Raw genomic sequence first — 15,121 nt, 5'->3', positions numbered from 1 at the left:
AAGCTAAGTGGAAAACGTTTTTGATCAAAGGTTTATGTTTTCCAAAATAAAAAATAGTCAGGAACATTGTACATGTATTTAAATATTTGTATTGTAACTGTTTGGATGTATTTAAATGGTTTTAACCATTCTTACTGTAATGAACATAACAAAGTCATAATAAGATGATATTTAGAACACCTGTATGCAGAGATGACCAGTAACGTACTTGTAACGCGTTACTGTAATCCGATTACTTTTTCGAGTAACGAGTAAAGTAAGGGATTACTATTGCAAAAACAGTAATTAGATTACCGTTACTTTCCCGTAAGCACGATGCGTTACTGCGTTACTAAAACCGTGATTTTCTTGCGAGAGTGTCTCATGACAGTGACGTAAGCAAGTGTGACGTTTGTGGCAACAGCTGTGTGCAGATCAACAATGGATAATATATCGAGTGCGGGAGAGTATGAGCATGCAGCGTTTAAAGCGTGGAAGTACTGACCTTACTTTGAGTTTGATTCCACAAAAAGTGACAAAAACATTAGTGTCCGTTGTGCGTGGGAAGAAAACTTGTTTTTACAGTGAAAAAAACCCCCTGAACTTCTGAGCAAGCACCGAGTGCGCTACGACGTAATGGGAAACTCACAGAGAAACTCGCGGATTCTTCCACTGACCGCTGCGGCACACCTGCACCAGGGTAAACCTCCGCCTACCCCACTCCTGCTTTACAGGTGAAAATAGAGCAACAGGACCGCTAGTCTTTGATGTTATTTATTTTCTGCTGTGTTTTACTTGCATCTATTTGAAAGAGTGAGTGTAAACACAAAAAAATATTTTAGTGCTGGAATGTGCAGAAAATAGGTTTAAATGTTAAACAAATTTCTTCCAGTCAGTTGCATATAATTACATTTTTGTTTGATGCATAAAGTTAAAAGATTAAAACTAATAAAACAAGTTTTAAAAAGAGACTTTTCCATTTGATTACATTTTGTATGATGGATTATGTAGAAAAAGTAGAATTGGGCTGAAAGATCTATTGCTTTATCACCTATTCAGGTTGTAAATCGTGTTTTTAAAAAGTAACTAAGTAACTAATTAATTTTGAAAATAAGTAATCAGTAAAGTAACAGGATTACTTTTTTTGGGAAGTAATCAGTAATTAGTTACTGATTACTTTTTTCAAGTAACTTGACCAACACTGCCTGTATGTAATTCTCTATATGCAGTCAATACAAACAATGGCAGTAAGAAACATAGTTTTGAATAGCTCTATATAGCATTATTATCACTTTGACCTATCTATTGACCTTGAAGGAGAGGTCAGAAGTCAAATGTGACATGATATTTTAAATCTTTATGTGATACTTTCTATATGTAAACAATTGTAAGAATATTAGTTTCTCAGCTCAGTTTTAAGGCTTTTTGTTCATTTTCAACTACTAAATCATTAAGTTGACCTCGAAGACCTTGGTGGATCTGAGGCAAATTTTAATGGATTGTTAACACGACCCCATTCTGAACCCCTGCAAAGTTGGACCAAAATTCATTCAAAACCTTTTGTGCTGTTGTGTTTACAGACAGAAGGCACGCCAGCAAATGCTAACAGAAAAACATAACCTCCACCATGGAGGTTAAAAATTATCCGTATCTAATTGCCTGAAGGTAGCGCAAGAGTTCAAATTGTTGTAACAACAGATGCAAAGTACCCTTGACTGGAGGAGGAAACATATTTAGGGTATATTGAAGCTGCTAGGGCCCTCCTGAAAGATAGCTTGCCCAGTGATCACCTTGTCTCACAGTGAGCATTGTTTTGTGGAGAATCTGTTTCCTGTCCAGCTTTCTCTGACACTTATTCTGGTGCTTCTGGGACTATTTTGTAGTTTTGTTTTAAATCTTCAACTTGCTCATTCACTCTGGTGAAACTGCTAAACTCGGTTAATGTGTTCAAAATAGCAACGCTAATATCAACACTTGAGCGCTTATCTGATTTCTTTCTGACTCAACACAAAGGCATGCCATCACAGGAACATAACAGTATTACTATGTGATTGTTTGAGCAACATATTACATCATTCGTCACCATGAAGGAATTCTGAAGTAAGTCATGGCCACTCTAACCTGTTTTTTTCAAAAATGCCAGAGAACCTGGTTTGGCTTTAAGTCCTCAGTAAACAGGGCTTTCAGACAGAAAGATAAATGTGCACAGAAACTATCAGCCTTTATCTGCCCGCTCCTTCCTTTGCTCTCTCTTCTTGTAATGGGTAACCAAAGCTTTCAGGGATTCGAGGATGAGCCTTGGGGTCTGTGCCCTCGTCTAGATTGCGTCAACAATTGTTGGCAGAACAGCAAAAACCTCAGGTGGCAAAGAGATTCGCGGGAATGTTCAGAAGCACTCTTGATACGCCAGATAAACACACACAAACACACAGTTCAGCCGTACACTTTTTTGGCACCGTTCTCACTATTGTGTCTTATGTAAATGTGGGGTGAATAATGCATGGCTCTGCTCCATACGAGGGTTTGTAACTTGTGGAACAGCCCGCAGGCCTGGCAGAGCCTCACCCATCCTGTGTGGACTTCCTAAATGTTAAAAACATCACCTGGAAAACCAAATTTGGAGCTTAACTTTTAGACTCCAACAACACAGAAAAAAAGTAAAGTCACTGTTCTGTTAATTTCAGTCTTTCCAGCGTTCAGCTGCTGAAAATGTGGATGTTCTGGCAGTATTAGTGAAAACATGTAAATACAAAGTTTACAGTCAGTTTAATGAAAAAGTCATACAATCATCACAGTTAATTGTGCTTTCTTTGCTGTCTGTGTTATATAAGTCATGGTTAACTTTTTAGTTTAGTTTTTTTTTTTTTTTACCTTTCTGCAAATCATGATCATCAACCGATGACCCATGAAATGTGTTCCCTTCACTAAGGCTGTTAAATGTGGTCAAAACCTATAAATTTGTCTTTCTCTGTCAAAAAAGACAAAAAGGTTTTCTCCTTAGAAAGAAATCTGCCTCAAGTGAAAAGGTCAATATTTCTGAAACAATTTCACTATAAGTGTGAATTCTCTCCACTATGCTGCTCATATTTCCATTTGAGTTATGAGAAATTATCCAGTCAGTTTCTTCAGAAGACTTGCTGATGCCTACCGGACCATCTGGGACATTTTCAGCGTTACTCTGTCTCCCTCTGGTGGAGTTCAGATGGCATCTTCAAGCTGGCTGTAGAGCAGAAAGCATATTAAGCTTATCATTATTGTCAGAAGACAAGGAGAGACTATCATTACCTTTTTATAAGGAAAAAGAGCTAAAAAAAAAAAAAAAAAATCCCAATTAACATATGCACTGTACGTTGTAGGTTACAATAAAACACACACACACAATCATTAATTAGTGTGCCCCCCATCTGCATTGATCATTGCACTAATATGCCCCATGGACAGGCTTAACCTCCGGATGTCATCCAGTGGGGTGGCTCCCACTCTTCAATCACTGCTGCCTGGAGTTGCTGCTGAGTCTGTGGAGGAGAAGCTCTGTCACTCAAGCGACTCTACATGTTGCAGGGCAAGCAACATGCCTGGTTGCCTGCCCTGCCTCAACCATTTCAATGGCACGATCCCAGTAAGGTTGCAACAGTTGTGGCATTCGATAACAGTCAGGCGTGACCTAATCCCAAATGTTGGTTATTATCATAAAAGCACATATTTGCCCACACAACTAGTTTTTCTAATAAAGAAAAGCTCTTTCAAAGTTAGGGCAAAAATACAGGTTTCATTAGTTATTACTGATACATGACATATAATGATACACATGATATAAAAGGATACTGGGAAAGCCTGGAATAAATGTAAAAAACAATGACTTTAATATATCTCTAAAGGCCTTTACTGAAAAAAATTGTATTGATTGAGTTAGCTGTAGGACAAACATCAAAATATTTCAGTTCAGTTTAATTTATACTGCTTAAAATAACAACAGCGGTAGCCTCAAGGATCAGTAAGTTAGATGATAGGGTGGGGCAAGGTCTCACAATGTGCTCACCTAAAACCTTGGCTGATGGAGATCCACACTGGTTTTCACACCTTGGCTCATGTGATTAGGCAGATGATCAATAGTGGGTCCACGACCCTCTTAGGAATGCTCCCAATAGGTCTTAAAAATCTGACACGCTCTACCATTTACCCTTAGATCTGAAGGAGCTTTTCGGATGAGAGGTGAAATATCTTCAAGAAACTTAAAGAACTACGGTCACTTTTCTCTCCAAGCTCCTTAGTTTACCATGACCTGGATGACTGAGAACCTTCACAGACATCATATACTTAAATGTGAAGCTTTATGGACAAGAGCTCACCTTTTTAATAAGACAACACTTCTAGTGATCCTGGTTAATCAGAAGCCTTTCCATCAGCTGGGTCAGTGCAGGATCTCACAAAAACCAGACTAGATTGGATTAAAGGGTAATTAGTTCTGTTTCCATTTTACAGCATTGAAAACTGGTGAACACATAAGAGAGACTAATATAGTCTTAGTGCCTAAAAGTCATGCTGAGCACTACTGTCACTACTGTAACCATCACCTTCTCAAACACCAGTGGATTAGTTGGTTTTGTAAGTTGGAAAAAATCATGATCATAATAATAAAAAAATAAAAAAATAAATAACCCTAAAACATTGCAGTAAAGTAGTGCAAATGTCATTTTGTGCTACGGGGAATGAATATTTGACCGAAAAAATGAACTTCCTTGTTTTGTATCCAGCAGGGAATTTTGTTGCATTTCATTACCTCTCTCTCTCTCTCTCTCTCTCTCTCTCTCTCTCTCGCCCCATTCATTTCCTGTTAAAAATTAAGCCAGAGTCTAGTTCCTTAAAAGTTGTAAAATGTGCATGCCTTTCTGTTTATTTGCCTTGCATAAACAGCTGTTCCCGTTTGTCTCCAGGTCCAAACAGATTAAATCTCTGCAGATACCTTAATCTAATTTTAGACTCAGGCCTAACATTGGCCTAAAACGGGGTTCTCCTTTGAGCTAAATCAACAGCAAGTCATAGAAAAAACAACAACAAAACAACAACATCCAACAACAAAACCCTTTTGCCGTGATGTTACCAGCTTCACCACATGAGGGCAGCAGACCTACATCATTTCTTTGTGTCCACATAGCCTTGTGTCTCAAAGAGATGACTAATGATCATACTGGATGTCCAGATATGGTCATCTAGTTGCGGAAGTAAGCACCAAATATACATGCCATTACAGGAAAGAGACTATTTTGAGTTACAGATTAATGTTTCAGAGAAGGCTGGAAGCTAATAAAAAACAAAACAAGAAGTCACGTTATAAATATGCTGTTGTCGGTTTTTAAAGCCCTTGAATGTGAATAACATGAATAACTGATGCATTCACGTGACTCTTAAAAAACGTGACAGGGGTCTGCAGCACATCTTGTAGCCTTTTCTTGCTGTCATCAATTAGTAACCATGGTGTCTATGTGTGCTATGTCACGTACCAGAAGACGGTTGAAGAAGGCAATGTCCCCTAGTGGTTAAATTTAAACACGACATCTAAATTCAGCTCCAGCTCGAACCATCTGTCTGTATCGTCTGGGTGTTGTTCAGACGCACTAATCCACATAAATAGGCTATATACTGCCATGGATCACTGTTTACCACATAGCTTCATGTCTGACTATGCAATACTTCACACTTACATAAGGAGGTGGATCTCAGGGAGAAAATAATAGGGAGAAAGATAATAACAGTAAGCATTTCTTCTATTACTGTTTTCATCCATGCACTTAAATTGGTGGTGAACCACTCCTTATGTTGCTCTCTCTGGAGCCAGTTGAAGGGCCCAGAAAGGACCTTTTAGTTGATTTTGTTGATCGGTGAGTGAGACAAAGAGTATTCTCCCTGGCGCATTCAATTTCAATATTGAACAAAAGGGTTGTGAAATAATTTGAATCACAAACAGCAAGTTTAAAAGGGAACATGTGTCTCAAAGAGAGAATATAGATGAACCAAACACCTCATCTTATTACACAGACAGCCTGGATCGTGTAATCCATGTAACGGTCAGGACAAACAGACTTGTTGCGTTTTGTATTTCATGCACTCTGTCTGTATGAGGTGGTGTCAGACACAATAGCTGCTGGTAGGTTGCATCATCAGCTAATTGTGACCCAGGAGATACCCTTCTCTGGCAGGCGAGTAAGAGGGGGCAACCAAATGTTTGTGTGTGTGTGTACATGTGCGTGTGTGTGTTTGACTGAAAGCCCACTGCCTCTGCTGTTGCTGCTGCTTCCACCACTGCTGCAATCACCTGCAATCCTTTCAGCGCCTCGCCACTCCTGCCGGTTGCCTGGAGACGGGGTCGCCTAGGCCACTGAGCTAATGGTACTGGGAGCAGATGAGGAGGAGAAAGATGGAGACAGAGATACAAAGAGAGGGAAGTGGGTTAAAGAAGAAAATGGGAAGAAAGGAAGGGATCAACGAAGGAGAAGCTGCTATATTGATCCTGGAATGGTGAAGTGATGAGCTTCATTTGGCCCTCATAACTGTCTGTCTTCTTGTAGTGCCCTTGAGCAGGGCATAGAATCCTTGGTTGGTTATTCAGTGTTAAGCCAGTCAAGTCATGTCTGACTGTAAAATCAGACAGGAAGGCTAAAGGAAATTAGAGGGACAGATGTACCTCCCCCACCTTCACCACCCTGTATGCAAACACCAAAAAAAAAAACAACAACAACAAAAGAAAACCCCATAGATGTGAAAATTTGTTTTTCAGCTTACAGACGACATTATCAGGCCAGCCTCTGAGAACAAAAGCAAAGCATCCAGAAAATGTACTCTCTTAACAAAATTCATTCCACAGTCTCGCACTCTGAATAACAAGCATGTTTTAATGTCTGTAAAGAACATACACGCAAGGACGGTCTGAGCACATCGTGTGAAAGACTTTCACATGTTTTTAGGGCTAAAAGAATAAATTTAATAGCAGATCATATTTAGATGAAAGGCCGTCACAAGCAGAGTTCTTGTTCCCATAAAAGCTCTGTGTGTCTGTCTGGGTTGTTTGAATTTGCGGTTAAATGTTTGAAATAACCCAAGTTAGTGATATTAAAGTATAATGAACTCCACTCATTATTGGGGGGGGGGGGTGCAAGACTGAAGCAGATGGTGAATAACATACACAACATGCTGCAAGGGGAGGGAGGTGGTGGGAGATCAGCAGTACGCTTACCGCTGCGTTGACACAGCAACAATGTCAGTGATTGCTCACCTTTGCACCATGGTGTGTGCACATGTGGGAGGGGACGGGGATGGGGTGGGGAGACCTGCTAATTGATTTCATCCCTCAGGAAAGTCATTTCATCATACTTTGTGTTTTTAACCCTTGTCTTACGACAGCCTTACGGCAGCCACTCTGCACGGAGACTCACGTCCCAGTGGGAAATTATTAGCTCCTGTGTGCATGTGTGTGGTAACATATAAGGGAAAACACATGAGAAGTTAAAAAATTTTATATATATATATATATATATATATATATATATATATATATATCCCCTTTTGACCTGTAAATCACCTTATCAGAAATGCACTTACCTTTATCTTACCTTACCTTTATTTCTTCAGTGGTTGAAGAGGCACATGCTTTGTTGGAAATTTCACACCCTGGATGACCACACTGGGTGTGTCCAGATGGGGTCAAAAGGTTAAACCAGTTTGTTTGGTCAGAGTCAGGCTGGAGGTGCTGATATCCATACTTTCTTTTCAGAATGTAGAGAAACTCTTCTTTCTCTGCATGTTTACACAACCCCACACCATGTTTGTGTGATTCACGCTTTGAATCTCATCACTTTTCCAGTGATTTACTTATTTTTCAGCATTGTGTTGTTTGCAAATTTCTGGGACCTCAGGGCCACCTTTACTTCACCAATTTCTCATACATGAACTCATTTCTTTTTTTGTCCAATCATTCGTCAAGTTGTGAAAAAAACCAAACAGGAAAAAAAAGTTACAATGTAACAAATTTTATTGATTCAGAGCACCTAATGATCAATTTGCTCGGGACAGTCTGGCTACACGATGTTATTGTGACAAGCTGAGTGAGTCAGAGGACAAAGTGTTATGCAGCAAATACAATCAGATAAACGCCCATCTTCACAATCAGCACTAAAAAGCTGCCATTTATGTGCAGGAATATAAGAAAATACAAGACAAAAACTTAAATATCAAAGACAAGAATTGCACCAGAACCTGACGCGTATCCATCATGCTTAACAAAACTTTGCAATATAAAGCTCTGCTTTTTTTTTGTGATATCCTTTTCTACTTTTTTCTAGAGTCACGACTGTGGTTTCTTCACACATAAAAACTGCTGAAAACAAAGGTAAAAATAAATGGCAAACTTCACCAATAAGTTACATTACTAGGTCATTATATAAGGCATACAAAAACAACATTCCACACAGTAATGCTGAGCTTAAAATGAGAAAGTGTCAGTCAGTGCAACAGTTACACAATGTATAAAACCTTCTGAGGTACAAAGTTGTTCAACTCGACACCAAACATTTTACGTTGGCCTAACATCAAAATTCTAATTGGCCTAAATCAAAAATCACTGTTGCATTGCAACCAATCACAAGTTCTCATCCTAAAAGGAAATGAAACAATCAGTGTTCAGGACCCTTTTGTTTTTTTCAAGGCACTGTCCAGGTAGGCCCGCATATTCTCTCTGTGGGTCTGGGTGAAACAGTGGCCAATGACCTGCTCCAATTTATCAATTCGCCTCCGGAAGCGGTCACGGTCTCGTGCCATCTCTTCCCAGTGTCCTTTACGAGACGCCTGCCGCGCAAACGGCCAGGTCCGCAGGACATGGACTTTGACAACAGGAGAAAATCGAATCTGAAATTCAGAAGAATTATATTATAGTTTATTGAACAATACTGGAAGTCATATATGACGTTTAAGTGCTTGTATTTAGGGATCATAAACTCTAAATATCTAAAAGCTACATTTAAGTCAACTCTTTCCAACTCCAAGTACTGATTTTTCTAATATGACGTGACTTTGTCTAATCATAAGACCTTTGTGCTAACTTTGCAATACTGCTGCAACTCGATACACATGGAAGTCAGTCTCTCCTGACTCGCTGGTGTCACATGACTGGCTTAGTCATGACGACCAGTGTTGCTAAGCGAAAACAAACAACTCAGCTTAAGACACTCTGTCTGGAGGAAGGAATAAACTGTTATCTTTATCTCTGTTTCACACACACACAGTACATGAGTCAGCAGTAGGCCCTCCTCTTCATGATATTAACATTCTAACTTTAAATATGAGATCACCTCCTCTTCTATATTTGTCTGGGTCAGGGATGGGCAACTCCAGGCCTCGAGTGCCAGTGTCCTGCAGGTTTTAGATGTGTCCTCGATCCAACACAGCTGATTCAAATGGCTAAATGACCAAATTAACATGTCTTGAAGTTCTCCAGAGGCCTGGGAATAAACTAATCATTTGATTCACTGCGTTGACACAGGGTGATATCGAAAACCTACAGGACACTGGCACTCGAGGCCTTGAGTTGCCTACCCCTGGTTTGGGTCAATGAACTGAGTGTGATTTCTGACAATATGTTTACACACTCATTCGGTTTAATATATTTAGCCCACAGCTAAAAAACAATAATAAATACACCAAAACTTTTGTATTTGGGTTCCTTTAACACCTCCATGTGGAAAAAGTGAAAAAGTAAGAAGAAATTATCAGACAATTACCTTCTTCTGGGTGGTGTCATCCTTGCTTTCTTTCGTCTCTGAAGTTGGTGTGGGTGTTTGTCCAGATCTTTTCCAGGGCACTAGTATAGTCTCTGGATGGGAGTGATGCTTTGTCTGTCTCTCTGGCAGCACAGGCTTCTGGGGTGCTTTTGCCCATTTCTTTGCTTTTGTGGATGAATTTGGTGTGTGGTGAACATCAAGAATATTTGAATCATTGTCTTGCAGGAGTGTTAGTTTTGGAGAGCTCTGAAGGGGTGCCTGGAAGTTCAAAGGGTGGTAAGGGTCATCCTTTAGGCAGAGAGATTTCCACAGTGATTCTTCATCCTCTTCGGATGAAGGGGGGATGGTGCTCTCCTTCTCCTCTGTGTCTGTGTCAGATTTTGGGGTTTCACAATTAGATAACATGGTGGCTTGGGGAGCTGTGCTGCTGATTGTGCATGCAGTGAAACACATGGGATTGTAAGGGTCTTCAGGACTGCTGAAGAAGTCCCACAGCCTCTCACTTTCCTCCTTGTCGATGTCAGGGCTCGAACCATCCGAACTGGCCCAACTGCTCCAACTGCTTTCGCTGTCGGAGCGACAGACCCAGTTCTTTAGGCCCTGAGACCCCATCATTTCTTCACTGGCCTTGCTTACGGACATGAGGTTTGTGTCGCTACAGTCTTTTACTTCACTTTTTCTTTTGCCCATATCTGTGTTAGTTGAAATGCAGGCGGAGAAAAAGAAAGGGTTGTAGGGATCACTGGATTTTGACAGAGATTCCCAAAGTGCTTTACTTTCGTCACTCTCAAATTCTACTGTGTTCTGGTCTTCCTCACTGCTCCAGTGAGAGTTTCTATCTTCTTCTGATGTGTCCTGCTTGAAAACTTTTTCCTTGGAAATATCCCATTTGAGGTCTTCCTCACTACTTTTTTGGCAGGTGTCGTTTGAACCCGAGGCCTCGCCGCTCGACACAAAGAAGTTCCAGTCGCCAGGGAAGCCCATTTTCCAGCCAGATTGGTGTCCCAGAAAGATGCCCTCTTCGTTGCCAGCTGTTCTGGACACAAACTCATCCACAAGCCCGCAACACAGGTCGTCAGCACGGAGACTGGACAGCAAGGCCTCAGCAGTGGATTTCCCAGCAAACGGGTCACCAACGTCTGCACAGAAGTTGGAGAGGGGATTTGAACCACCAACCATGACGCCGTTGTCTCCCTCAAACAAAGAGGTGAAGAGGAATGATTCTGTTGGGTTTGTGGCTGTGGTCATGTGCTGGATATGCTGACCAGTCTCGTCTGTGATTCTCACGTGAACCTCAAACCTGAACATTTGGAAAACTGGAAGAAGAAAACAAAAAAAGCTTTTAAGTACAATAAAATGTAATCAAGTTACATTTTCTGAAGAAATAATTATTCCATTCATGCTATGACGCCAAGACATGGTTTGTGTTTGTACTGCAGTTTTACGTATTATTTCAAAGAAGGTTTACTGAGTGTAACATACAAGTCCGTCTGTTGTACTTCAAGTGTTTTACGGGAAATGTTACTGTGATGGCTAAACAATGTTCAAATGCTGAAAACGCACGTAAACATTGCGGAAGTTGGAAAAGAAACACCATCTACAAAAATAAAATAAAATCGAGGAACTATTCAGACAGTAAAACACAGCATAGTGTCAGCCCCATAGAATATTAAGTTTGCTAAAAGGTATGTCGTTTAATGACAGTTACTATATTAAAAAACTAAACATATCTTACACCTACACAGTGGTCTTGGAATTTCCAACATCAGTAAACACACCAAAGGTTAACCTTAGCAGCTATAAAGTGGGCGTAAGACGCAAAGAAAAAACTTTTGATTTCGTCTCACTCTTACCTGACAGGAAAGTGTAGTAAATGACTTGAACCAGCAACCGAAGCTGTTCCCACAGCACGGTGAGCATCTGTTTAGTCCACGGCAGAATAGCCATCCCTCCGCTGCCAAACCTTTCCATCGCCGTCCGCTCAGAGCTAGTCTGGGAACCAACAACCGTAGCCATTTTCACGTCTTTCTTCTCGAGTTTCGGCGACTGTGTTGAACACAACTCCTCACGTATTCTGGTATTCCTCGTCGAAAACCACGAGATTTCGCGTATTCGTCGGTGACAGATATGCGTCGATGTTTTGTCGCTTCATTTTTCGGCAAGACTGTGCCATTTTTTGGTCTCCTTCGTCAAATGTTCTCATGTATTTTCTCCATGTTCTTTAGCTGTATTTTTGTCGTTGTAGTAGCAGGAGTTGAATGTCGCGAGGTTGCAACACTCCCGTTAATATAAACATACTGACGTCACGCTGCACCGTGATTGGACAGAGTAACTGTATTCGCTTAGATCCCTACTCGTCTGCTAACTCCTCCCACGTGTGACGCATAGAAAGTGCCCGTAATTTCCTCAGCTTCCTGGAAAACCCGGGTTTAAAAGTGATTTTAGATAATAACGAAAACTTATAGAGTTTCCCAGAGATAAAAACAAAATATATAGAGATTGCAGCATTTCATTCATGAATGGACTTTCACTTTCCTTGCGTGACACGTTTTTTGGTTGAATGTTTTCCTTTACAAACCTATGTATAAAAACAAAAGCCTATTGGTTAGCATAAAGTGATGCAGGGGATATCAGTGTATACAATTGAAATTTACCCAAGAAATGTATTTTTGTTAGATTTTACTCTCACTTATTCCACCCTTTGTCACAGGGAAGTGGAAAAAGAGTTAACTTTGGAATTAATATTCAAACAGGCGCAAATTATGTTTTAGAGTAGAAACATGTGATGAGTAGCAGTTGTGCTCAAAAGAGTTGTCATACTGTTATAAACAGGCAACACTGGAGTGCGCTAGCTCTTTATGTTTTGTGTTTACATCCACTGCCTACTGACCAATCAATACTCCAGAAAATAGCATCATCATTCCTAGAAGATCCCTTGGACCTCTGCAGGGAGAGAAGGAGGGAACGTCATTCATCGAATGCAGTTTAACTTTCCTTTTGTGACACTTTCTCGGTTGAATAATTTCTTTTTCAAACCCGTGTACATAAACAAAAGCCTATTGTTTGGCATAATGTAATGCAGATATCAAAGCAGGGAGATCAGTGCATAAATGGCAATGTACTCAATAAATGTATTTTTGCTAGAGTTTACTTTCTATGTCATTTGTCCCACATTTTTCTCTCCTTTGAAATGGAAGAAGAGTTAACTTTGGAATTAATCTGTGAACATTTAGACACTGCATATTATATGTAACAGTAAACAGTTTCCCAGATGAGATCATATATACATATAGATGTTTAGACAAATTTAGTTCTCAATTTCTTCTTTCTCTTGGCAGCAAGCAAATTTCTAATACTTTAATGTAATTTAAAAAGAAAAACACCTACACTGTACTTGTTGACTTCATATAAAATTGTGTATGTAAACTAAACCTATGTTTGAATTATGTTTGTTATATATCATCTTTACTCTCAAACCCTTATTCAGCACAGAGTTTGCAGCTGAGAAAATAAAAACTAAAAACTGTTGGGAGCAGGTTAGGTTTATAATAAGCTGCGCACGCTGATTGATCCTTTTATTCACAGCATGTTTTAAAGTGGACATGAAACACTACATGTATTGAGGCCAATTAAACTATGGAGCCCACCTTCAAAAATCGGTCATAGATTTAACTCTGTCTCTAAGCTGGATTTAAGAAATAATTGCTCTGTTTGAAGTTTCTAGGAAATGTGTAGCACCATCTTGTGACAGTACAGAATGTACTAGGTTGGTTAGTTACTGCTAATCCATTTTCCCTTTACACGTGATGTCAGAGCTACAGGAACACGCCCACCTGGTGAGCAAAAACAGCCCTTTGCCTTACAACCAATCTTTGACCACCTTCCGAGTTTAACTTAGCCAAAATGCCAGATAGTTGCTATGCTATTGGATGCACTAAAAATCAGTCTAAGGGGGTCACTTTTGAAATGATTTTTGAGTTAAAAATAAAACAAGGACATGCTTTCACTCTGTTTCTTTAGCCCTAAGTGATTGTTCATTGCTGGCTTGCTGCACTGAAACAGTAGAATCCACCTGTTAGCCATGATGTTTGGGTTTGTAGAGCACTTTATAAATGAGGACTGTGTGGTGGAGAGATTGTGATTTACCGGACTGACGTGCGATACTGTCCCCTCCCTTTCATTTTTCCTCACTGGGTCAGCTGCACAGGCCGAGGTGCACAATCAACTAGCAGAGTATATAACCTCAAGATTAAATATATGTAAAGAAAATGATGTGACCCCAGGTACAATTTGGGGTAAAAAGCCTGAAAAGGTAACAATGTTCTCACACTAGACAATATGACTAGAATAATTTCAGACTCTAGGGATATTTGCTCCCTCAACCTAAAAGGGCATTCAGAGTCGTCATAACAAGACAATTTCATGTTACATCTGAAGAATTTTGTTGTATTATCGTCACTTTCACTCTTAGCTGTTTGTTGTGGTTGCAGCATTCCAAACATGTTTTCTCAACAGGAAAGTTGCAGAATGCCCTCTGGTGGACAAACTATACAATGTCAACACTCATAACATGCTTGAAGGATGTTTTTCTTTTGGATTCTTCCTTTTAAAATGTTGTCTATGGGCAGTTATAAATGTTGATACCTTTGCTACTGTAGCCCATCTGCTTCACTATGGATTACAATGTCCTAATGTTCATCATATACACTCAGAGCCAGCCACCAGACTATGTCCTAGACTATAGTATGAGTAATAATTATTTTATAGAAGAAAGCTGCAGTGCTAATTTCAAACAGATGAACACTTTGAATACGAGACAGGATAATACCACAAAAACTCAGCATTTATTACTGGCTGAGCCTAATTAAACTGATGTTATGCTTAGATGTCAACAAGTGCATAGCACCTGTGGAGGTTCTCCATCCCTTCTTTGAGTCAGACCAGTGATCGACATTCAGTTTTAAACCACAAATGGGGTTGGGTAGGTTAATTCAGCAGCAAAATTACAGGTCCTTCTGCTTACCTATCCATTTTGATCAAATTTGGTTAAATTATACACACTAAATCTGTAAAACCAAATACTTATTTAATTCTGATTACAACAGCTTAATATTTCAAAACCGGAGGTTTCTTCCTGTTAAAAGGGAGGTTTTCCTCCCCAGTATTGCCCCACTAAGTGCTTAGTCATAGGGAATCGTCTGCTTGTTGGGATGGCCAATACAGCCATTGGCGAAGAATACTGCAGTCCACTTGAAAAAAATGAAAAAACCCGAAAAAACCCTGAGGCCCACTTCACTCTGATCAAAATACAAGATAAAGTGATGCTTTTCCTTGAGAATTTAATTAGAAAAACATCAACATCATAGGCTGTT

At 39.8% G+C, this 15,121-nt stretch overlaps 1 protein-coding gene across 1 annotated transcript; it reads right to left on the bottom strand.

Moving 5' to 3' along the window:
- Nucleotides 1-7,987: 7,987 nt before the first annotated feature.
- LOC102780459 (protein phosphatase 1, regulatory subunit 15B-like) lies at nucleotides 7,988-12,026 on the bottom strand. The gene is made up of 3 exons (XM_006782384.2): nucleotides 11,603-12,026; nucleotides 9,750-11,065; nucleotides 7,988-8,877 (listed from the first exon to the last, which is right to left on the bottom strand). The coding sequence occupies exons 1-3, from the start codon at nucleotides 11,763-11,765 to the stop codon at nucleotides 8,653-8,655; spliced, it is 1,704 nt and encodes a 567-aa protein (XP_006782447.2). The 5' UTR covers nucleotides 11,766-12,026; the 3' UTR covers nucleotides 7,988-8,652.
- Nucleotides 12,027-15,121: the final 3,095 nt, after the last annotated feature.

Source organism: Neolamprologus brichardi, chromosome 7 (genome assembly GCF_056152115.1).
Source record: "Neolamprologus brichardi isolate AB-2024 chromosome 7, ASM5615211v1, whole genome shotgun sequence".
NCBI classification, from domain to species: Eukaryota; Metazoa; Chordata; class Actinopteri; order Cichliformes; family Cichlidae; genus Neolamprologus; species Neolamprologus brichardi.
Note: the sequence above shows the minus strand (reverse complement) of the source record. Positions and strands in the feature narration are given on the sequence as shown.

Excerpts from the sequence above, each read along its gene's own strand:
- LOC102780459 (XM_006782384.2), bottom strand. The coding sequence starts at position 11,765 with ATGGCTACGGTTGTTGGTTCCCAGACTAGCTCTGAGCGGACGGCGATG. Across the intron at positions 11,066-11,602 it reads TTACTACACTTTCCTGTCAG|TTTTCCAAATGTTCAGGTTT; the intron begins GTAAGAGTGAGA and ends TTCTTCTTCCAG. Across the intron at positions 8,878-9,749 it reads ATGACACCACCCAGAAGAAG|ATTCGATTTTCTCCTGTTGT; the intron begins GTAATTGTCTGA and ends TCTGAATTTCAG.